At 38.8% G+C, this 24,570-nt stretch overlaps 1 protein-coding gene across 4 annotated transcripts in view; it reads left to right on the forward strand.

The window, feature by feature from the left end:
• LOC110983007 (uncharacterized) overlaps nucleotides 1–24,187 on the forward strand; it is a 55,497-nt gene extending 31,310 nt beyond the window's left edge. Inside the window, exons 35-48 of one of the 4 annotated variants that reach the window (XR_015425000.1) lie at nucleotides 447–667; nucleotides 1,675–1,904; nucleotides 2,878–3,017; nucleotides 3,407–3,566; nucleotides 6,898–7,040; nucleotides 7,675–7,912; nucleotides 9,960–10,045; nucleotides 10,340–10,525; nucleotides 11,267–11,395; nucleotides 11,928–12,077; nucleotides 12,385–12,489; nucleotides 14,734–14,967; nucleotides 17,282–17,348; nucleotides 22,138–22,277. Coding sequence is in view for 3 of the 4 variants with exons in the window: in XM_022241861.2 (XP_022097553.2) it covers nucleotides 447–667; nucleotides 1,675–1,904; nucleotides 2,878–3,017; nucleotides 3,407–3,566; nucleotides 6,898–7,040; nucleotides 7,675–7,912; nucleotides 9,960–10,045; nucleotides 10,340–10,525; nucleotides 11,267–11,395; nucleotides 11,928–12,077; nucleotides 12,385–12,489; nucleotides 14,734–14,967; nucleotides 17,399–17,470; nucleotides 22,138–22,413 (2,370 nt within the window). In the remaining variant the exon portion in view is untranslated. Of the gene's footprint in view, nucleotides 1–446; nucleotides 668–1,674; nucleotides 1,905–2,877; nucleotides 3,018–3,406; nucleotides 3,567–6,897; nucleotides 7,041–7,674; nucleotides 7,913–9,959; nucleotides 10,046–10,339; nucleotides 10,526–11,266; nucleotides 11,396–11,927; nucleotides 12,078–12,384; nucleotides 12,490–14,733; nucleotides 14,968–17,281; nucleotides 17,349–17,398; nucleotides 17,471–19,221; nucleotides 19,294–22,137 lie in introns of all 4 variants that reach the window. The other 3 variants (XM_022241861.2, XM_087135633.1, XM_087135632.1) reach the window with 3 other exon arrangements.
• The last annotated feature ends 383 nt before the right edge of the window (nucleotides 24,188–24,570 follow it).

Genomic DNA, 24,570 nt, shown 5'->3' on the forward strand with positions numbered 1-24,570 from the left:
CAAATAGCTATCAGTGATGGTTATGAGCCTATTTGTTAAGGCAGCTAATCTTGTGCCAAACTACATCAGTAAAACCAAAACTACCATAGACAAAACTTGCCCAAATCCATTCTTAGGTCACACTTTTTATTTAAAAATCACTGGCTTCGATATTTACTTCAAAGTTTATACAGCTATTGAAGAAAGGACACTAAGGTGTTATTACTTCTAAACAAGGCTGAACTGATCACTTTTCTGTCCCAGTTAATTAATCATATATCCCTAAATCCCAACTTTAAAAATCAATAACATCATCCCACTATGCGCAATTACAGTAAAACATTGCTTTCAAGTAGAAAATTCTGCTTTTAGGATCTACAAATGCTGCCACCTGCTCTCTCTGCATTATTTTCCATGAACATGTCACATTATGAGACATATCCTTTGATTTCTGTGTTTTTTCACAGAACATTCTCGAAGAGCTGAACTCCCATTTTGAGGATGAGAGGGATCAGCTTCTTGCAGCCTTGCGTAACCAGGATGCTTCCTTAAAGACTGAGAGGGAACGTCAGTTAGCTCTGGCCAAGCTGCGTCGTGACCAACGCAAGCTTCAACTGGAGGATAAGTTTGATACAGCAGCTCTCATCTTTGGCATGGCCCAGCAACAAGAGCAGGCTAGGGAATCTAAGTGAGTTGAGAGTGTAGATATAAGTGATCAACTCTCTTCGGGAGCTAAAGATGACTTAGCAACAATAGCATGCTGGGGAATCTGATGGAGTTGAGAGTGTAGATATAAGTTATCAACCCTCTTCGGGAGCTGTAGCTGGCTCAGCAACAAGAGAAAGCTAGGGAATCTGAGTGAGTTGTGAGTGTAGATATAAGTTATCAACCCTCTTCGGGAGCTGTAGCTGGCTCAGCAACAAGAGAAAGCTAGGGAATCTGAGTGAGTTGAGAGTGTAGATATAAGTTATCAACTCTCTTCGGGAGCTGTAGCTGGCTCAGCAACAAGAGAAAGCTAGGGAATCTGAGTGAGTTGAGAGTGTAGATATAAGTTATCAACCCTCTTCGGGAGCTGTAGCTGGCTCAGCAACAAGAGAAAGCTAGGGAATCTGAGTGAGTTGAGAGTGTAGATATAAGTTATCAACCCTCTTCGGGAGCTGTAGCTGGCTCAGCAACAAGAGAAAGCTAGGGAATCTGATGGAGTTGAGAGTGTAGATATAAGTTATCAACCCTCTTCGGGAGCTGTAGCTGGCTCAGCAACAAGAGAAAGCTAGGGAATCTGAGTGAGTTGAGAGTGTAGATGTAGGTGATCAACTCTGGTCAGGAGCTGTAGATGAGAAACATTGATGGGTATATGAGTTCTTATCCGCACATGCACAACCTGTAATGAAGTAGTGCATCTAATTTCTATTGAATGTGCTCCAATCCACTAAGGAGTGCATCTGTATCTTGCCCTGCTGGCAGGAATTTATGTCACTGCACATATCTGTTACCATTCATGCATGTCAAATTGTTAACACAGTCAAGTGGACCCCAGAAAGGTTATGAGTAAGTAAACCTAACTCAGAGAGTTTAATAAATCTACAGTGAATTGAACTTGATAGTGGGTTTGAAAATGTCTTCATGGAATTATTTGTCAGCAGTTGCCTGTCTCCTTTGCATTATTGTGACATTTCATATTTTGTTTTTCTATAGTTTAAAGAAAGACAAAGAGCGACAGAAGCAGCTGGCTCGGGAGCGAATCACCAACCTGCGCAAGAAGAAAGCTGCAGCCCAATCAGTTCAAGATACAACTCCAGCTATCTTTTCTACCCCTGTTACCACCACCACAGGGGTATTGAGTCAGGAGGACTTGGTAAAGAAGCTAAGACAAGAAGAGGAGGAGAATGCTAAGGTGGATGCTGTGATCTCCACACAAAAAGATGGTCAGTCAAATCCAATTTTACTGTCATGGTCATTGTAAACTCATCTGTTGTAATGTCACTGTATAATTCAGCAAGTGTATTGAAAAACTAATGTTTATTTTAGTGTTTTTTGGGATGTGTGTTTGTTACTGCTTATATCTGCTGGTCAGGGGTTAGAATCGAACTGTGCTTATAAATATACGTTGGGTAAGGGCAAACCCGTTATATATAATTAACATCTCCCCAACGCAAAAATACATCTTGATAATAGTTCGTGGTACCCGCTGCTTCATTTGACTCGGACCGGCCAGCTGACCCCGGCAAGCTCGGTGGTCGAGTGGTTAAGACATCTGTACTAGTAAGCAGGAGGTCGTGGGTTCGAGTCCCACCCGAGTAAGCTTGTGAGGTTTTTTTCGCAAGCTCTCGGACAAGCACTGAGCATACAGTGCTTATAAATATACGTTGGGTAAGGGCAAACCCGTTATATATAATTAACATCTCCCCAACGCAAAAATACATCTTGATAATTCTGTCTACCTGTTAACGTGAGTAGGCACCTGTGAGGGCTCAGTGGGTGTTATTACTGGAAATTTCCACCTGAAGTTACTGCATCGAGCTTCCTACTCTTGAAAGAGTTGGAAGGTTTTAGGAATGTTTATGGGCTCATTGGGGGGGGGATAATGATAATGTACATGTACTGCCATGAACACTGGAGTACATATTGTTGTTATTTGTCAAAACATTGATTTTAAAATTCATATTTTTTTTGTTGGTTTACTCCAAGAGTACTGTCGAGTAGGCTTGTTATCTACAAATAAACCTGTCAGCTTTTTGAACTGACAAATTTTCAGATGGTTCAACAGAGAAAAGCCCATTTATGAACTTAGACAAAACAACTTAACGCTTAAGATAGGTTTTAAGCAAGTTGATCGTCATGATAAGCCAGTATTTGTGAAAAGGAGGTCCCAATTCCCTCTGGTATCTTTGATTTCAGTTGGTGTAACCCTGCACACAACCATCTTGGATGAAATTGAGAAGAAGCATGGCATGGAACGAGATCTCCTTTTGGAACTTGTAGAGTTGGCTCAATCAAACAAGCAGGAAGTCTCCAGAGTAGAACAACTAACTGAACAGGTCTCTGCTCAATTTTGTTCAGAAGAATAGCAACATTTGCATTTCTCTCTCTCTCTCTATAATTCATAATCAACTAATTGGTATTAAGAGTCCCATAAAACTTCGTTTTTGTAATCATTCATGATCAAGCCAGACCTCCAACCAATGATTTACCATTACATTGTAGCTCATGGATTTTTAATCACTAAATTACATGTACATTGCCTTTGTTATCTTCAACAACTAGACATAATTAACTGCTACAAATTTATTTAACCATGAAATAATTGACATCTGGTCATTAATGAATCAGTCAGTGATATCAATTTTTCATAGTTCATAATTCATCTATAGAATTAGCTACAGTAAGATAAACTTCCAATTTTGCTGTTGTTAATTCTTACATTTAGGAGCTGATGAATGAACTGAAGATTGGTAATCAGAGCTGGCAGGAATGTGAATTACAGTTGGTTAACTTTGGAAATGGAAGCAGTAATCTTGATGCTGTTGCTGAGCTGCAACACCAGAAAAGACAGGCTCTCAAATCTGCCATACTGCTCCGAATGGAAGGTCAGTTACATATATATATTTTATATTACATGTATGTTGTGTTGATGTATTTTAAGCTCTTAGTTTGTGTGTTTTAAGATGCCAAGTTCACCATTTTGTATTAATTTATCGTACTGGTTATTGCACCTTTCCTATTTTCCTCTGTAACCTTGTCCACAGCATACACTTTTTTCAGTTTCTCTGGTTCCCGATTTTAATTTCAGTTTCAGACTTGTAACATTATTACAAATTCATTTGATTAGGTTCTAAGTGTTTACTATGGTGATTTTCGTTACTTGTGGTAGTTGTCAATGAAAAACTAGTCGCAGGATTCCTAAGTGCTTTCTCACTGTAATAACAAAAGGTGTGTTTAGCAATGTAGTTATTATTAATAAGCCTGTTTAATATTCATTTCTTTTTATCTCAAGATATAAAAAATATTGTGATATCTGATATTATTGTGATGACGACATTTTCCATTCATAAAATAAACATGACCAAAATCACCACCATATCTTGAAAGCCTCTTAAAAAATGGTGTATATGTATTATCTCTATATTAAGAACTCTAATGCTGGTGGAAAGCAAATGTCAACATGGAATTGTGGACATTAAATTATCATACATCATATCATGGCACCTTGCATAAAAAGCCATTTCTACACACACATTAGGCGCCAAGTCAAAATAGAAACGGTTCATGAAGTGGGAAACGATACATAAACGATAAGCTCCTTACCCTCTTCAAAGTAAAGCAGGCAAGGATAGGGAGTCACTAGCTACATGTAAATTGCTTGTGGTTCCATGAACACTATTCCTGGGTGATGTTTTGTAACAATAGAGAGCTTATACAGTAAGGTCTTGACGGACACTGGGTGGTGTGAGTCAAAGGCCAGGTACTGGTCGGTGTGGGTAGGCTTGCGATACAGGGGGGCGTGGCCAAGTGCCTACATGACCGCGCCTCGCGCCTGGTTACCAGACCATGCCACACAGCCGCCGAGAGACGCCGAGTCACCGCTGCCCTCAAGGCGAACGGGTATCCAGCGTCCTTCATCCGACAGTCATCAAGACCCAAGACCAGCATCGAAGTGGAGCGACCGGAGTACAAGGCTTTCACCGTTCTTCCCTTTGTGGACGGTATCTCCGGACGGCTGAAGAGGATCCTGGAAGACCACGGCGTCCGCACCGTGTTCCGATCACCCACCACCTTAAGGAGCCAACTCGTGCGCCCTAAGGACCCCATCCCACCCGGAAGACGCGGAGGAGTGGTCTACAAGATACCATGCGGTGACTGTGGCAAGGTATACATCGGCGAAACTGGCAGACCAATCGGCGAGAGAATCAAGGAGCACCAACGCGACGTGAGACTCTCCCGTGTGGAGTCGTCAGCGGTAGCCGAGCACACCTGGGGAGCTGGTCACCACCCCGATTGGGACAGCGTGCAGTGCGTGGACCAAGACCAGCATTGGTACACAAGACGCGTCAAGGAGGCCATCCACATCCGCCTGAATAGACACAACATCAACAGAGATAGCGGCATCGACATCCCCGGTTTCTGGCTCCCCACCATCCGCCAACACAACCACCGGAGCACCGGAGCGCAACGGAGCCATACCGAGGACACGCCCCTTCACGCCCATGAAGTGGAGCGGGCGACGCCCGCTGAGGTCACCTGTACTGCGTCCGCAATACACGGCGGGGGACACGCGGAGGACGCGGTCCGGCGGTATATAGCAGACCCTGCAGCATCCAGACTTCAGTTGCCTGATGAAGGCTAGCAGCACTAGCAGCCGAAACGTCGCTACCAGCAACACGACACCGCGAGTCATTGATTATCTTTTTACTGTATTTGTCATCCACCGCGGTGATTATGTTTATCTCTTCTATTAATAGAGAGCTTTAAGATTACACTCCATTGTGGCTGGTGGTTGAGTCATTAGAGCTGTTTATCAAACAGCTGGGACCCCAGCCCATTGATATGTCAACAATTGGGGGGGTTGGGTATGTTTTACCGTTTACATGGATATGGATTTTTTTCCTTCAGTTTGCGATGCTACCCTTATATACCAACATTAGTCGACTTTTCTTATTTTACTATTGATTTTGAAGTCCTATGACTGTTCCATTTATAGTGTTCTCCATTTAGTTTATTGTCTATTCCAATCATTGACAAATCTGTGATGCGGAAATCACTGCCTGACAGTGCTAGATTTGGGGAAAGAAAACTACAGATCTTAACTCAATGACACGAGACTTAGTGATGCACATAGACCTGCTGACTCTGATGGAGTTAGTCTTTTGTTAAGAGATTAATTGCTTCCCTTTCTGAATAAGCTGTGCTCAGCCTGTGGATGAACTGGCCCAATTTACACAACAAAGCCATGCACAATAACCATTTGTGGTAAGGTGGGAGTCAGGGCTTTTATACCAAGGTGGGGAAAATGGTGGTATGCATCAAAGTGGTTGCTGCATAGCCAACTCCTTTTTGGGAAATACTCTCTTCAATCATTGCCCTGGTGCAGTTGAATCCGGCAATGGTTTTGAAAGGGGATTAAGGGCAATCATTTCCCGCTTGGTGAACCGTTTCTATTTTGACTTGGCGCCTTAGCGGTAAAGTTCGCTCAATCAGGCAACCTCCTAAATGGACAGAGCGCATGCATGTTACCAGAGGGGCTACTGGTATTGATGCCCTCACCTCATTTTTAAGTCGGCATTTAAGTTGCCATTCATTTCTGGTTAGTCTGCATGTTTCACTCGGACCTTTTTCTACACTGACCACAAAAAATCGTTTGTGATAGTCAGCATTAAAAAAAGCGCATTTCGGCATCAGTTTCTTTTGCCACATTTGCCAAGAATCATCAAGTGTCAAGCCCCACTGATTGACTGATATCCGTTGTTAACAGCACATGGTTGAGCACATCAATACCAGTGACCCTTCTAGAGCTAAATGCATGCACTCTGTTCATTTTTGTGATCGCCTTATTGAACGAACTTAACCATTGTGCATGTACCTATGACGATCTTGAGACCCGATTGAGAGAGCCAACTTAGCTGGAGATAGTGGAGTGGAGTATTTGTGTTGCCTAAATGCAGTAATGCAGGGCTCAACACGTGGTGCATTTACTTTCCTATGGGCATGTACAGTACACCATTTGGAGCTTATTGTGATAATTTTAGGTATATTGATTTACACGATAGCCTGATATGTGTTTTTACGAACAATACGATATCTGATATCTTAATAGGCTTAATAATGAGCAGCATAGATGATTTTCAAGTTCATTTAAAAAACAGTATCCAAACCTTTAAACCTTTGGCAGCTGTTTTCTTGTTCTCTGTCTTTAAATGCCAGATTACCGCCGTACTTTAACCATCAAAACCAAGCTTACAAGTGAAGAGATTACTGATGAGGTGCTAGTGTCACTCCTAGCTGAACTCCAATTGAAGCAGTCTTCAGAGAATAAGGCCTTGAACAAGATCCTGTCATTTGATGAGGTGTGTGAAGGTGCATAGAAGTGGAAGTGAAGGAGATTCTGTGCTGAGCAAATAAGCAGCCTGTGAAAAAAATGCACTGAAACAGGTCTTGATGACCCACTAGCCTGTAGTACAAATCCTAGTAATTATTGTGGTCTTGTAAAATGTACATGTATAATGTTCCTTGCCCGGTGGGCTACTAAAAGACGTGCATGTTGTTCTCTCCATTTACAAACATGCATAGCCTGATTTTTGCAGAATTTTCTAATTCTTGCATTGTACTCTTGTGATGAAAAACATTAACCTATTAGCTGGTGACCTGAATTTCCTCTGCAACAAATTTGGTTGTGCCAGAGCAAACCTTTCCATTCTGTCAACACTTGACATATTTATTTATGTTTAAATGAAATAATGAAAAAAATTTTGCTTCTTGGATTAAAGCAATAGGTCTGGTATCCATGATGTCAGCATTGATTTTTTTCACTTTTTGTTTTAAATTAGGAAAATCCTCAAAAGTTAGCCAAGTTGCTGCAAATATTAATTTTTTCAATAATCTAAATTCCACCAATTATTACTGTCAAATTATTATCATTATTAATCAATTTCACTTGCAAGTCAACCTTTATTAATGCTAATATCAATGTCTCTTTCTAAGGATCCTGAGATGCTAGAAACTGACAATGAACTCATCAAGCAACTGATCAGCAGTCAGCGCAAAGCCAGGCGGGAACTGCAGCTCAAAAACCTGGAGGCAGTAGTGTTTGGTGGTCTAGCTGCCATCAAGGAGGAAGATGAGAAACAACTAGAGGCAGAGAGCAAGGAGGAGGAGACCAAAATGATGCAGGAATTGGAAAAAGAAATAGAGCAGGAGAAACAGGAACTGCAGGAAAAAGGTAACTTATTGACAAAAAAGAAAGATGATAAGGTGTTGAAAGATTTACATCAGAATGGCTGGAGAGTTGGGCCTTGTGAATTTTGTAATTGTCAGTGTGATTTGTTGATATTGATTTATAATTTTATTTTACTTGTTTCCTCAAGCTTAACCATTAGCTAAAAAATGATTGATGTTTTATGTCATTAGCTCCTTTGGTGTGATAAAGGTAAGGTTACAAGGCTTATTTGAATTGTGGTTGACCAGTTGTCAGAAAAGCTCACACTTCCCTGCTGTTCACTGCAGTGTTACATGCCAATAATGACACCTCCCACACTGTCCAAAAATTTTGTCCGTAGTTGTTAATATTAAATACACTATTACGATGTCAAAGATGAACAAATGAAATCTCCAGCTTTTGTGAACTTAATATACCAATTCATTGTTATCTCTCTGGTGAAGCTGTTTAACACTTAAATCCCATCTATGGCTGCAAACTTATATTGAGTGACACTTCTCTTTCTTGTTCTTCTCTTGGATACAATTACATTAAACTCTCAGGAATAGGTAAGTTAGAAAGCAAGTCTTTGTGATCAGTGTGTCCATGATCTTTCACTGTTACACTTTTAACACAGTGCTCTTTTCTGAAATTAGTTTGTATTTTGTATATTTCGTATTTGATTCTAGTCCAGGTTTCTCAGTGGAATACATATTAAACTCTAATGATTTTGATGCTTGACTGTACTTCAGGTCCAAATGCAGATTACCACAACCCTTCCAGCAGAAAGAATAATGGGAAAGAGTCCAATCAAACTGTCATTAAATGCTCTGATTTTTAAGTTTTTGTGAACGGTTTCCCAAACATGTTCAGTGAGAGCAGCTTTCAAGCAGGTGTCCTAGTCAAGAAAGCATCATAAGATATCGCTATAAAGTTTTGGTCACATGTGACAAGTTGCAAAAGAAGCACAACTGAAATTTGTATGATGGACTTTCCTCACTAAATATATGTCAGGGAGTTCAAATTAGAAATAATGAGTGATTTGACTCGATAATACTGGAATGTCCATTTTGTTTGGTTGAATGACCCATTGAAAATATTTTTTGACTTTGTGTACCTATCTGAATACCATTGTATCATTTCTTTTTATCTTGAGTTTTTCCATGAGCCATATACTCTTCAACTTCTAGAGTGTATTTTATGTATATGACCTTTGACTTGTAACTCTGTTGTCCTCTTTTCATATTTTGTGTTCGGCTTCTTTACGTACCTGTACAACTCAGTTTCTATCAAATCTCTTCTTCACCTCATTTCTTTGTGATTCAAAGGCAAATACTTTACTATTTGCATGTGATCTTAACCATCTTGAGCAAGTATGCCTTAACTATAGTACATGTACATGTATGTACACGTCCATGGTGTAATTTAGACACCACGTATGTAATCATTTTCTTTGTTGTGTTACTGTGCAGCCAGTAAATACTAATATCCTGTCAAAGTTGAATTGGCATATATTTTGCACAATTTAACTTTTACATGAAACTTAAAGGCCAACTGTTTTGTCCCTTCTTTTGAAAATCTGAATCTTGTAAAGTTTTTTCTGTCAGTATTTCAGACCTCAAATTTCTGTGACTGATATGTTTGTTATTTGTCTGTTAATTTAATAGTTTGGTTGTTTTTAATCACAAATACGTGTAAAAAGGCACTGCAATTTTATGCCATCAAGCAATGCAAGTAAAACTATGTTCACTGTCATGCTGTCAGGAAGATCAGCAGATCAGTGCTGAATATTGTTCATAGTACACAAAGTGAAAGCTGTATTAACGTTTCTGGGTTGGTCAGGTTTCATTACATCATTATCTATTGCTTTTAGTTGAAAAAAAAAGCATATTAGAATAAATTGGATTTGCTGTTGCTTTATTTGAAAGCAATGAAGCATATTGGAATAAAGTTATTCTAAACAGAAATTAGTGAGTAAACCCATGCAATTTACTTCTTTTGCAAACCTGAATATTTCTTTTGATGCAAGCCTCAGTCAGTCACTAATATTGTTTTCTGCATTTTCGTATAGTAAATGCAATGAAAGCTACTGGCGAGAATGTAGACCCTTCGGCACTTTTGGCTGAATTGGAGGCACAACATGCAGCTAAGAGAAAGGTCAGGGTTAATGAATAGAGAACATAAACTAAATGTTTCTACCATTTCTAAGGCATCTTGTGAATGTGCACTAATCACATGTTCTTATACATGAAGCAGGTGTAATTGTAGTTTTTATGTTTCTGTCATTTTCTGAGGAGAGTAAGGCTAATTGTGCTTCTACAGCAGTCATTTAGAGGAAGTTATTTCAAATATGGTATGGAATAGCACACAAGTAATCACCCCATTTGACATTGCTTGGCAAGGATTGTTCTAATAAAGAGTGAAATACTGACCTTCTTACATCCCTTGCAGACCATGCAAGACCAGTTGCAGCGGCAGCGACGTTTGATGAGGAGTAGGTTGGCTGAGAGAAGACGGAAGCAAGAGGACAAGGAGTATGAAGAAGATGCAGCGATGGCATTAATTCAGAATGCAGAACATATCCAGAATAAGCGAGACCAGGATGCCCAGATGATGAAAGAGAAGCAGACTAGCCTGGTGAGATAATGATGTGTGATATATGTTGTTCAGGTGTTTTCAAGACAAGTCTTCAAACCTCATATGTAGTGCTAGTTCTGGGTCTTAGCTTCACATTTCAGTCATCTACATTCATTCTGTTGTTTATTCAGATTCCTGCTTTTTAATGAGTGAGGTAACTGATTTATACAATGGGTCCAACCATTCTGGGGGCAAGTTCGGGTGCGAACTACAGCTCAACCATTCATCAATTTTGTTTAACAAAGAAATGTGCCATACAGTTATGATGGAAAGTTGTAGAATCTCATTATTACATTGTTTACACTTCCCTGGCTTACATGGTCAATGACATATTGTACAGTGAGACTATCATGTTTATGGTTCTCTCTGTTTTGATAAATGAAATCAGCTATTACTTAGTAACTAGCAGTGTGGCCATGCTTCAGGGCTGAGCTTCAAATAGATTCAGGGCCGAGCTTCAAACTAGGATTTCCAAAACACCCATATTGTGGGGGATGCTGGTTGAATTATAGTTTACTATGTGCATTGTTTGAATTTGCCGGAGGTTGTTTTTAATAGTTGTTCAACCAGTTATATCTTTGTTGACTAGTGCCTTTTGGACATTGGTTGAACTATGCGTAGAAAGAAGTTGTGATTATACTTGTTCCCATGTTGCCTTTCAAGAGTCTTTCGAAAGGAAATAACCAAAACTTGTTCTTGCAGTTGTTGAGAAGCTTAAAGCCCTTAATTGTTTATTTTCAGATGAAGGACCGCTTGGCCCAACGTCGTGAGAAACGTCATCAGGCAGAAATGGCTAAGGAAGAGGAAGAAAGAAAGAAAAAGGAGGCAGAAGAAGCCAAGAAAACCAAAGATGCTGCAGCTGAACGTTTGGTACAGAGACATTCCTCCAGTTATTCCAGAACCCCTTATGCTCGTAAAGGAGAATTATTTGTTCACACAATGTGCAAACTACAAATCCACATACTCAATCTTTCGAAGAGGAATCCTTGCAATTGTTTCCTGTGCTGCTTTGCATTTTTTTCATCAAGTTTTATCCATTTTTGTTAATTTGTATATAAGGAACCAATGTCTAATAGTTGTTAGAGTAGAAAAGGCGCCAGAAAGTAACAATTTTGTAACTTGGTTGCATTTTGTGCATTGTTATCTAGTCAATCAATGAGGAAACATATTGCACACTGATTGATTAAGTGAGGGTTACGAACTTGCCCAAGGGAAAGCTGAATGATAAAATAAGAGTTTGCATTGCCACTACAGAAACAGCCCTGGTATCTGTCCAGTAAAATTGATTTTGTCAGTTTTGAGATTTCTTCAGTCCTGTGTCTTCACATGAATGCACAAGATTTGAAAACGGCCGCTTAAAAACAGAAGCAAAAATTCTGATTTTCCAATGTTTTCAATGTAGCCTCCTGGTCTAGGGATGCAGCGAGAGAAGACTGTGATTGATGTATCAGTATCTGAGGAGAAGAAGAAAGCATTGTTTGATACACTGGTACGGGAACACACAAAGGCACAGTTGAAGATTGAGATGGAACAAGAGAAACAGACTCAACAGGTCAGTCAAGATAGGAACTTATTATGACAAGATTCTGTCTTGCATCCTGTTAGCTATAGAGGAGCTGGTGCCGTTGAACATGTTGATGGGGGGGCAATATTTCAGATTGTATAGTTGACAGATGAGTCTAGTCCTTCCAATTCCAAATTGTTGATTCAATCATGTCGTGGTAGCCATTTTACAGCTGTGTCTTATAATTCCATAGCTGATGATTCCCCATGTGGCAATGTTTTATCTAGACAGAAAGGCTCAAAATGATATTTTTCTAAGGTTGTGTTTAAAATATCTGCCAATCTTTTTCCAACAGTTAAAGGAGCGTATCCAGCAGCGTAAGAATCGTTACCAGGATGCTGCCACCATGCTGTTAGGCTTAGGTGAACGTCAGAAGACAATGGTGGCCAAATCACAGAAGGTAAACATGTAGAAAACTATAGAATCATACCAAACTTAAAAACTCTTTTGAGCTCAGAAAACATAAACCACCACCAAACAAACACCTTACTTTTAAGCCGGAGATGTTGTTGGTTCAATAAAGTCTCTTTAAAGCTTGTGAATTTGTTCTCATATTAAGGTGTTTGAATTGTGCATTACCCAATGTTAGAGTGTACATTTGACAAAAACATTAACATCCTTTTTACTCCAAAAATATTAGCTAAAAAAATAATTCATCTCTCTGTTAATATCTGTTGCTTGTTATTCACTGTCAAAGTCCCTTTTTTTCTTCTGTTTGTGTTTGATTCTTACTGTATATGTGCATCATACATGTATGATATCTTGAGTGTGTTTAGTAACACCTAGACTGTATCAATAAAACAGATGCTACTTACATGTTCCTTCAAATTAGTCCCTGTGTATTCGGTACCTTCTCCATGCCTCCAAGCACCTTTAAAGTTCTCCTTGATGGCTCATGTTCCCAAGGGGCTCGAAATATGTTCCCTTGAGGAGCTTTCAAAGTTGGGAAGAGCCAGAAGTCCAGGGTGCTAGATCTGGCAAGTATTGAAGGCATTCCAGAATAGGGCAGTGTGTGCAAGGGCATTGTTGTGATGCAGGATCCATTGCCACAAGAAGTGCCTTGTGCATCGGATTCGTGCCATCAGGCAGGTTCACACTTCTCTGTAGAAATGCTGGTTCACAGTTTTCCCCTCCGACAGGAACTCATGGTGCACCTGTCCTTTTTTTAGGCGTATATATGACTAACAATCTGAAATGGACAACCCATATTGATTTCTTGGTAAGGAAAGCCCAACAACGTCTGTTTAGTCTCAGAAGACTGAGGAGTTTCCGGGCCAGCCAAGGTCTGCCGGTGAAGTTCTATCAGGCAGTGGTTGAGAGTGTCCTGACCGGAAATGCCTTAATCCCGTTGTTAAAACTGCTAGCATTATAATTGGCTGGAAATGGAAGAACTTTATGAGACAGGGGTCTTAAAGAAGAGCATGTCAATTGTTTCAGATGAATTCCATCCTGCTAATGACTTATTTCAGCGGATGAGATCAGATAAACATTACAGATCAATTCGCGCGGATTCAACTCGAACCTTTAACAGTTTTATTCAAGTGCAGTTTGCTTATTGAACGTACATGTACAGGTGCAATCAAAGTCCTAATCAGTGATCCATCAGATTTTATTGTTATCTTCATCCCATTTTATTTAATCAATCGTCCTTTTACCTGGTATGCTGTCTGAAATTTGTTGTCATTCTGGTGTGAATTTTTGTAGTGTTGTTTATTATTGTTCTGAACATATATTTTGATTATCAAGTTTTTAACGCTCGCAAAACCACAACGAATTTCAGTGTATTTCAACAACTATGTTGGATACAAATAATATTAAATAAGTGAAATTGAATTGAGTTGAAATTGAAGAAGGCAAGGGCATGACCTTGATCTTGGACTTATGCATGTGCTGGCCTTTGGTGTGGTTGACCTTGGCATCTTCCACTGGAAGCTCTGCTGTTGTGTTTCAAGATCATACTGGAAGACCTAGGTCTCATGCCCCATGATGACACTGAGGAACTCAGATTTTCATCCAGCTGCTGCAAAATGTGGTTGGACATGTCCATGGGGAGGGTCTTGTAATCCTTGGACTGCAACTTCAACTTACCCAAATTGTCTACTGAGATTTTCCTCACAAACTCTTTATTCAGTCTTTCCACACTAGTTTATTAACCCTGGGGAAGTTGGTATTAGTTTGTCTTATTCAGAAATTTGTCTTGACTTGCACTTGCCTCCACATTGTCCCACTCCTCTCTGAACTAGCTGTACCACTCAAAGACACATGCATGGGACATTGTCTCATCCCTGTACACTTCTTTTGGCATGACATTACCAAGTACCAACTGCAAGGGGTCTGTGGAATTCATTGATTGCACCATGAACTGTCGTATTATGTGTACAGAGTCTGTGGATGTTACATGTACGTTACTTCATGGTCCATCAAAATGATCCTATATGTCACTTTGCGGTGACACTGACAAATTGTACAAAATGCAATACAGAGGTGCAAAACAATATCACTGTATAATTTTTGCTCAGCCTAGACATGACAAGGCTTTATTTACTCTTGGTTTCTTTAACTCATCTGGAATATCCTCTTGGATCTCTAGTGAAGAGTTGAAGTATATGTATTCAAACACAATCTTTCTTGTTCTTCTCTGTAGGAGGAGCGAGACCGGCAGCTGACCATGGTTAAGGAGCGCATAGAGAAAGTGCGCTATGAGCGAACTCAGACCATGAAGCTGAAGAAAGACCTCAATGCCAAGACCTTCAAGGACATGATGGAACCAGACAGGGACAGTGGCCTGTCTAAGGATGAGAAAATGGCCCAGGTTGCTGCTAACATGCAGAGGAAATTCATGGAAGATGAACAGGAGATAAAGAAGGGTACCAAAAGGGTAGGTGGATCCTCATTGTTGTCTAGTGATTGTTGTAAATTTCAATTGGCTTTTCTGCAAAGCATTCTTTTTGTCAAGACTGAAGTTCTTCTTCCCGAAAACCCATTCATTTTGGGCATGAATTTTCTACCGTCGACTTTAGTCCCTTTGTAAAGTGGTATCTTCGTGAAGCTTACCTACAGCAAGACCTAGTAGCAAAGATGTTCCTTGAAGGATGGCGTCTTGATGACGTCATCAGTTATCACGTGACTTGCCCTCAAAGTTGAATTCTTTGCAGGCCTATACATTGTATCTCCAGAACCATACGTCCAATCTTAGTAATCTTGGTACAGACACAAAACAAGATGTATTCTATGTGAAAATTGGAGTGACGTATTAACGACATCACGTCATCACCTGATTTCTCAAGATTTTTTAAAAATGTTCTTTTTTTTACATTTCTCTTGGCCTTTTTATTCTAACAAAATAACTTTCTTTTGCAGTACCTCAAGCGGGCTAAGTAAATGTTTGGGTTGTTTGGAAAATGTTGTAATATCATTATGATGTCATCAAAAAGTATGATTTTTAATTCTTAACCACTTCCTGCCAGGGATTCCGGTACCGGACACGTATGCTTTATATGCTTGACCGGGGTCTCCGAACTCGGCAAAGGGAACTGGGCCTTGTAACAAAAGACCGTACTCGGAACAAAAAACCAGGCAGCTGGGCATTACCGACATTTTTTCACTCTCAAAAGTGAAGATTATCCAGCCTTGTTTTGAAACATTATACCACGGTTTTGGGCATTTAGAGTGAGTGGATTACTACCAGGGACTAAAGCGCTCCACCACCGCAGCAATGAGCCACACAGCAGTGCTGCACGCTAATCTGGCCCCCATTGAAAAGAGGTCAGCAGTGCACTGTGTCAGGTTCATGAACAAAAGAAAGTTATGTAACACCGCACAATCTGGGCTCTTTTTACAAGGCTGCAGGCCTGGCTGAAATACTTGGGTGTCAATAGGTTTGTCTGTCAGGCTAGAGTAGAGACCAGACAGTCCTTTTTGTGGGTGTAAGTGTCCAGTAAGTTAAGAATTGTTGGAGAATTTTGAAAACAGACGAAAATAATTATCCCACCACTGCAAGTGGTTAATACTAAACAAGTTGAAATTCAGGTAGGTAGAGTCAACTCCAGATTGGTAAGTTACATCATCATAGACTATTGATTTCTTATTAATTTTTGAATATTTGCTCCTGTGTCATACATTTTTACTGTAATTTGGCCTTTGGCCATAAGTGTAAAAATAAACCAACCAAACCAAACATATAAATTCGTAGCCCCAACATAAGGAACAACTCTGGGAACAACAGTCATTGTGTAATGTAGTCTTAAAATGAACGAATAATCCAGCTCTTAGAGTAATTTTAATTCACATCTTCTCAACTATTTGTGGGATTAATTTCGCTCTTTCAGCGTGTAAAAGACTAGTTCATGTGCTTTAACACAATTCAAAACATATATTGTTAAAATTTAAATTGAGTCTTTCAAATTTGAGTTGAACGTTGACACCACAGTGAAATTCATTGTGTGAGTCTCATTTTTGTCTCAATTAAGACCACTCTTGGGGGCTTTGAACATGCGTAAGTTCACAGCCAACTCAGCTAATCTTTTCATTCTCCTGCTAAATAAGGAGTAAACCCTAAGGAATCTTCTGATATAAACCTTATGCCAGGTGGATGAAATTTACTGTCGTCAAAACGACCATACAGAAAAAGGTTCAATCAGTGATGCTGTTGGAATCTCCATTAAAACCTACAGTGGACACCTTTCCCTTGCTGCACAACGTGTTTTTCCCACTAAGAAGTTGTTAGCAAAGTATTATTATATACGGTTAGAAAGCTTAGGTATTGGTAATTCTTGTCATGTATATTTTACGATGAAATACAGTAAGAAAGAGCTGTAACGATTGTGTAAAAAATGGCATTTCTAGCCTTGGAGGTATGAACAAGACACGTTGGTGTGCCAGACTTGCCGGGTGCTACCATTTTCTCTGTAGGTAAATACGTGTATATGTACACCTATGTGCAGTAATTTGTGGGATATTTTCAGAATTATTGTAAAGAATTGTGAAAAAATCAAGAGAAGTAGACCCAGGCCCTTAAATGTATGTGTACACTCGTGTGGAGCACATCCACACACAATTGCACGAACTCATCAATGTCAAAGGCTTCAACTTCAGTGTGGGATTTGGGCTAAAAGAATTGATATGCAAACCATGGCAGAAAACCACTGAGATGAGATTAGTGACAACACAATTCATTGGTGTTTCATGCTTAGAAAAGGAAGGACTAAAAGCAAATCTGATTCCTGGGCCTCGTTCTTCCAACCCTTGAAAACTGACCTGGTAAGCTTTAATTGTTTTGAGCATGTGATTTAATCCGAATTCTTCCACAGTTAATGCGTTATAGTCATGTTGAAGCTACTGCAGCTCCGATGGCACTCAAGATAAATGTTCCAACAATCAGGGTAACACCACACATTTTGCCAAAGAAGAAGTTGATATGACCAAACTTTGCCATAACAGTGCGGTTTATTGCATTTATCAGCTAAAGGCAAGCAGTTGAAATTTTTGGTAATGGTGTTTCTGGGTACCAACTCATCAACAATTTGCCAAGTTTGAGCAAAAAGGCTTTAATAAAGCAGCTTAAAGGCTTATTAGTGGAAATTACAGGTGGATTAACCTTAGTAGTAACGTTTTTGTGGGTTTTTATGTTCTCTTTGTTTCAAAGCCTATTTTTCCACAACAAAATTTAATTTACAGTGATTAAGTTAGCTTTTCTGCAGCTCTGCAGGGGGTGTTACTTAAACCTTTCTTGGTAACCATTGTTCATGAATGTGTGTTTGGTTTGATTGTAACTTTTTTACCTGCAATAATGAATGAAATGAAATGAAGAGCATCCTCTCGATGAAGACTTCTGTTTAGAGTTCAAACTGCAGCAGCATTTCAGACAATGAAATATGACACTAAGAGTGTTTTGACATTGTCAACTGTTGACATGAACTTAGTCCAAATTCAAATTTTATTACTAATCAGAAGTAAGACATGTTTTTGTGTGATTTTGGACTTGTCGTTGCATAGTCTGACCAATCACAGCCACTTGTTCAAGCAAAGGTTCGATCACTGGATGGTGTCATTACTGGACCATTTTTTTCACCTTATGCTCTGGAAAACAATTCAGTTTCATGAACATCACTCAGCATTGACAGAGGTCAATCAGCCTCAAGCTTACTTTATCCCTGAATGATTTCCTCACATACATGTAACTCACAGCCAGCTAAGTACTAATCTGCTTTTTATTTGCTGTTTGAGCTTTGTGCATGCAACTTTGTTAGCCTCCAATGGTGTCCCTACTACTGGATTTGGACTTTTCTTTAAAGGAAATTGACCTTTCAACATTGTGAAGGCCTACCCAAATGTTCACACATGTAGTAATTATATCTCGCATTTGAAAACGGAAAAACCCTTAATATTTTTGAACATGTACCGGTACGTGTGCTCATTGTAGGTGTCAACTGAGATTTTCTCTTAGTCACATGTAAAGGGGTACTTGGTGCTCATACATGTAGAACACTAAATCCTTCTCCCCATGAAATTATTCTCACTTGCTATAATTTGAAACATGCTTAATTTACACAATGCCTGAGAATAAATCATTTGTAATCTTTTGTATTCCAGCTGTACTTTGTCAGTCTGAAGTAAAATGCAATATGCAAGCTTTCATATTCATGCTCAAACAGAGAAGCCTTTGAGCCTGAAAATTTGCTTTAATCATTTGATAACCTGTTAGTTTAAATTTATTATACAGGGTGTCTTAAAAAAAGGAAACTGAGATTAAACTTCAAATATCTTGGATACTACTCAACATTGCTGTGTCATGGCAGATGGAGTAATAGGTTTGCAGTAACACCATGCAAAATATCTGTTTCTTGAGTCTGTGTGGTTCTGGTTCTTTTCAGACCACATATACTTGAAAAAGAGATTTTTTGCATGATGCTACAGCAAACCCATTACTCAACTTAAAATTATCATGATAAGAGGATTTCAACCTCTTTTGGTAAGTACATATATAAGCCGGACACTCACGTACATGTACATGTATGATAAACTCTATACATGTAGACTGAAACTTTTTGTTGTCCATCATTCAAAGCCCAGCCACTCTTTCCAGTGTTAGTTGCTCTTTCCTCCCTAACTGTTTGCTTGTTTTTTTTTTAAGTTATCTGATTACCTTGCGGATAGTGATGAAGACATAAAGCAGTAGTTGTCTTTACCAATTCCAAGTGGAAAGGTAACAAAAATCAGAGGAAAAATGCAAGTGGTGTGTTCACATTTTTCTGCTCACAACACACTGAAGTCTCTTGTCCCTGGTCAAAGGTTCACATGATCATTTGTGTTGCATGTTTTTTATTTTTGGTGATTTGAGAGCAATATGTCAAATAAAAAATATGTTTTACCAGTATATGAGCTAGACAGGTTCAATTTCAGCCCAGTGGATACATGTATGTTTTGAGAAAATGTGTCCATAACATCTTTATACAGAACATACTTAATTTACAGTTAACAGTATTTTATGGCAATTTCATTTAAGAACTGGATTTGATCACAGGAAGGCTGACTACAGTATCAGAGTCAGCTTTTAAAACATCAATGCCATCTCAGTGATCATGGTGTTTTACTCTGAATCAGAGGGTGAAATGTTACTGTAATAACACAAATTGATACTTAAATTTGGTCAAATGAGCATTTCAATGACAACAGTAAATAATCCAGTCTTTACTCAGAGTGTGGTTTTTTTCACATTAACCTGCCATGTTTACTTGGTAAGATTCTCAATGATCGCAGATTATCTTGTGGACCTTTTTCATTGCCTTGCACCTTGGCATAGTCACTAAGTTTAACTGTTCTACACATGGTTACCCTGTTTGTCTTGGCCTGGCCTTTATGGTCTGATCTTTTTTTTATTTATAGTGTTTGTCACTGAATCCTAGGTTTGAAACCTTGTGACACCTCCATGTTTTTTGTAATTGTTTTGTGCCTTTATAAACTTTCTTTTTAATTAATTTTCCATTCAAAAATCAACACTACTGTTCCTTAATCACCCACAGGTTAGTACAGAGAGGTACTTATTTTATGTAAACACCAGTCGTTGCCAAGCTATTGACAGTTTTAATGAACTAAACTGACTAATGCAAAGTGTGTGGCACATCTGGTCAAGTCTTTTCTGTTTTTATTGCACATCTCACATGGTTTGGTCTTGAGGAAATCGTAAGTACTGTACATAGCCAGTGCTTGACTGTGAAATATTGTATAAATATTTCTCTCCATTTATAATATCAATACTGCATCATGAAATGTACTTCTGTTTTACATATCAAGGAGGCCAGTTGGAGATTAACTCTCATTTGCGTCCAAACTTTGGGAGGTTGAAACCGTTTGATATCATTGTAACAAACACTAATCTGATAACAGTGAATCTCTCGTAAAAATTCTCTTATGACACACATATTCCTAATGTTTCCTGTACAACTCCCCCTAAAAGCTTTACAAAACCTGTAAACTTTCAAAGTGGGAGTGAATTAGTACCTCTAAACTGTTGTTGGAGGATGCAAATCAATGCAAGTGTGTACTAAATTGTGAGTAAAGATCAACATTGTGTAACTCCCACTCCTCAGTAATTACAAAAAGCTCTCAATCATCTGTTTTTATTCATGCTTTCAGAGCTACACCTTGCAAATCTGCCTTATCTAAATGGGGGGGGGCTACAATCATTCAATATATATTGGGAATAAACAGGAGTTTGGGATGCATTGTGAATCACTTCTGTTGTAACCTTCAGTTTTGTGTCTCATTGTATTTTTGCTCTTTTAACGATACCCATCTCCAAACATGAGCAGGTTCTGGCTTTTGTGTGTCGGTAACTAACAAGTTGACTCCCCAACAGAACCAATTTGGCTTAACAGTTGTGCTGAGATATGAAATTATGCATTGACTTACATGAAATTGGCTTAAATGGTAACAAACATCTTCATCTTGCCACTGGTTAGCCTAATGTAATAACCAATTGTCTCCTTCATTGACTTACATGTACCACTGCTGCATAAATTTGAAATGACCAATGAATTAATATCTCTGCTTAACTTGTACTCCTATGAGCCTGTCATACAGTATTGGCAGCTCAATAATAAATTATGCTATACATTGTATGGATAAGTTGCCAAGCTACTGGTACTAAGTTTGGTTTGTGATGACCAGTGGTTTACCTACATGTAGGTTCATTACAATACAGGAGGGGCCATGTCCCTCCATGTATTTTAATGAACTTGGATCTGCCGTTTATAATAAACATGTAGTAAGCACTGTATCTGACCAAATTCCGTAACTTCTGTATCTAACTCTAGAAATTAGATGTCCTTTTTTTGTGTCCCTGTCACATCTGACATGATTTTGTAAGTTCAGAACATATTTTCCAATTTCGAAGAGTGATGAATTAATGGAAATAACCTGCCAATTAAATAGCAATATTTTGAAATCGATTTCTGTGATATTTCCAAAACAAAGGTCAGATGTAACTGGAACCCAAAAATGTCACACTTTTTGACTCCTAATTTCTGGAATAACCCCTGTACCACAGGTGTTACATGTACATGTATGTCTCAGTTATTCTCTATATACATATACATGTAAGGTCTGTTTTATTCTTCAGTCCTACGACCATGTCGATGTAACACCTCTGTATCAAGTAAAAACGTTTTGTGTGAAATTTGTGAACTTACTGTAAGTGATGTTCATACACTGACATTCCTTACAAAAGTCTATTTTCTGCTAGAAATTGAATACACTAAGTATAAACAACAAAGCTTGCTAATGTACAATCACTTTTTCTAAATACTGCAATAGCATCATTGTATTCTGTATTTTGCCACTCTGAATCTTTTGCGTCAGTGAATTAATTTTCAGTAACTTCTTTGAATTTAGTTTTTTACAATTGTAATTGTATTCTCAATTTAAACTACTATGATGCCATTTTGACAATGATTACCATTTCTAAGAAGCTGAACTCAATTTTTTGGGGGGGTTTACTATAACCACCTTAACATCAATGTTCTTTCTTGCCTCATCATTTATCTGTCAGACTGTCGCTCCAGATGATGACAATGACCACCCTGATGGAACCATTGCAGCTCCTTCTCTTCCTGGACAGTCTCAAATAGACCAACCCTTGCAAGCCAGCAGGAAGCTTGGAGAGAGAGAACGGACTATGATGATGAAGGAGAAAATGGCCAAGAAACGCAAAAATCGCAGGTCAAGCCTGGTGGCTGCACCAGACATGGAATCACTGTCGCAGATGATTAAAGAACAAAAGGAGGAGACGCCTGCAACCTTAGCTGAAGAACTCACACTGTCCTAAAGCAATTTAAGAGTTTCTGTAGTGGAGTTTATTTCAAAATGAAAAGACCCTCAAGTGGTATTTTAGAAAGATGCACCAATAACTTTTGTTGAAGATTGGGCATTGTTGTTTTAGAGGTTAAGGGTTGTGTTTGATGGAGTTAAAAAAATAACAAAAATAGAAGAAAATATTAGAAACTTTAGTTACAACAAAATGCCATAAATAGAGTCAGATTAAGAATATTCTATATTTCTTACGGCAACTTTCTATTTGGAATACATATATATGTACGCTGGATGTTGCCATGGACTGATATGTGCTACAGCATACTGTGTGCTGCACCTTGACAAACTTGTCCAACTTTTTGTTTCAGCAAAACAAATAGGAGATAAGCTTGTGTATATTTTTGTTGGGAAGAGATTACTGAAATTCCCTATGAAATTTGTTACATTGAATCATTTTGTGCAAACATCTGTTCCGCTTGTGTGAATTTGAGTGTTGAAGACATTTTTTCATGCTTGAATCTGTGGTTTCTGTATGATTTTATGTGAAACACTATGTACTCTTGAGCAATTCTTGGTGCAAATGTTGCTCATTGTACTACTTTTGTTTCAGAACATTTTGCACAGATTTTGCTCCAGATCTAGATCATGTGTGCAACATGCAAATTGGTAACAAAACCTGTAAATTGATACAGAAACCAAATCCGGAATTTTATCCCATTAACACTTCCAGAAGCATTTCTTAGGCGCAAGCAACTGTGACACTGAATTTATTGTCAAGGATGGAATCACTGCTTTGCTCAATATTGTAGAAACTAAAAATGCCTAAAATTCCTAATTTGATTTAGCGAGTGTCTTAAAAGTGGGAACATTCCATTGAGTACGGTGGCCATCTGTGCTAGACACACTCAGTGTTCCCAATGGAATGCATTCCACCGGAATGGCTACTGCCCCTTGGGAACATTCCTTCGGATTGTTCCCATGGAGTAGTTGGAACAGTCCACTGGAACAGGAAAGAGCATTTTTTACCCAAACCTAATTTTTTCACAAGCTATTCTTAACATGGAGTTCTTCCTTTTCATTGTAATATATAATTCAACTCAAGACTATAGTACAGACGAACATTATGTATTGCAGATTTATACCAACTACTGTTCATGTACTTGTTTATTTTAAATAACTTACCTCCAGTTGTGGCACAGATGTCTTCATCAATAATGTATGCTTAATGAGTACAGTGCCCAGATGGGGCGTGATACCTAAGCGTTTCATAATTGTTGAAGGCGGTATTTATTAGCGGCACCGCTCTAGTTACCCGAAAGGGCTTAATGCTGGTACCGCAAAAATACAGCGGTACCGCAGTAAATGCCGCCCTCTGTAATTATGAAACGTTCCCTTACAGATATCTCCATCTGGACTGTTCCTGTTCCTAGCAGAACACTCCTATGGGTATGTACATGTAATGTATGCTCCACAGAATGATTTCAATAAACAGTTGCCGTTCTGACTTGCACACACACAGTTCAAGAGAAGCGCATGAATGGTCTGATGGAACGATCAAACAAAATAGGCACTTTTTGTGTCAGTATAAGCACTTGAAGTTATTCAGATAACTAAATAAATCACGTGTTTGTTAGTTGATTTGTAACAATACACTTATTCGTAAAAGTCACTTTCTCCAAATCGTAATTTAAAAGCAAAAAGCATAGCTTTTCTTTCCACATACATAAACATGTATATTTCTGTCTTTAAAAATGATACACATAATTATACATGCACGTGGGATTTTTAAACTTTTGAAGGCAAACTTTGTAATTATTCACTTGTCAAGTCTTCTGATTCCATCCTACCCAAAAGTCACTAAATATTGCAATTCCTTTGAGTGTGATTCGATTCGCTAAAAAACTTGTTCAACCGTAGTGCGCCCTCTAGCCCCATGATGCATAGAGGAGCTGCCGCCATATTCGTTCCCCTTTTCCTTAGCGTGATTTATTTTGGGACGTGTCATTTTGGCGTCCTTGAGTTCTCGAGTTTTCCGTTTCGGTACATGTTCCTGTGTTACTTTGATCAACTGTAACGAGTGTACACGCTGATATATATTTCCTACTTGTTTATATCGTAGTTTCTGTGATATTTTCTTCTCTTTCTGTGTGCATTTCATAGGCTCTGTGTTGAG

The sequence above is a fragment of the Acanthaster planci genome, linkage group LG04, assembly GCF_054643075.1.
Source record: "Acanthaster planci isolate LZ-2023a linkage group LG04, COTS_SCS, whole genome shotgun sequence".
NCBI classification, from domain to species: Eukaryota; Metazoa; Echinodermata; class Asteroidea; order Valvatida; family Acanthasteridae; genus Acanthaster; species Acanthaster planci.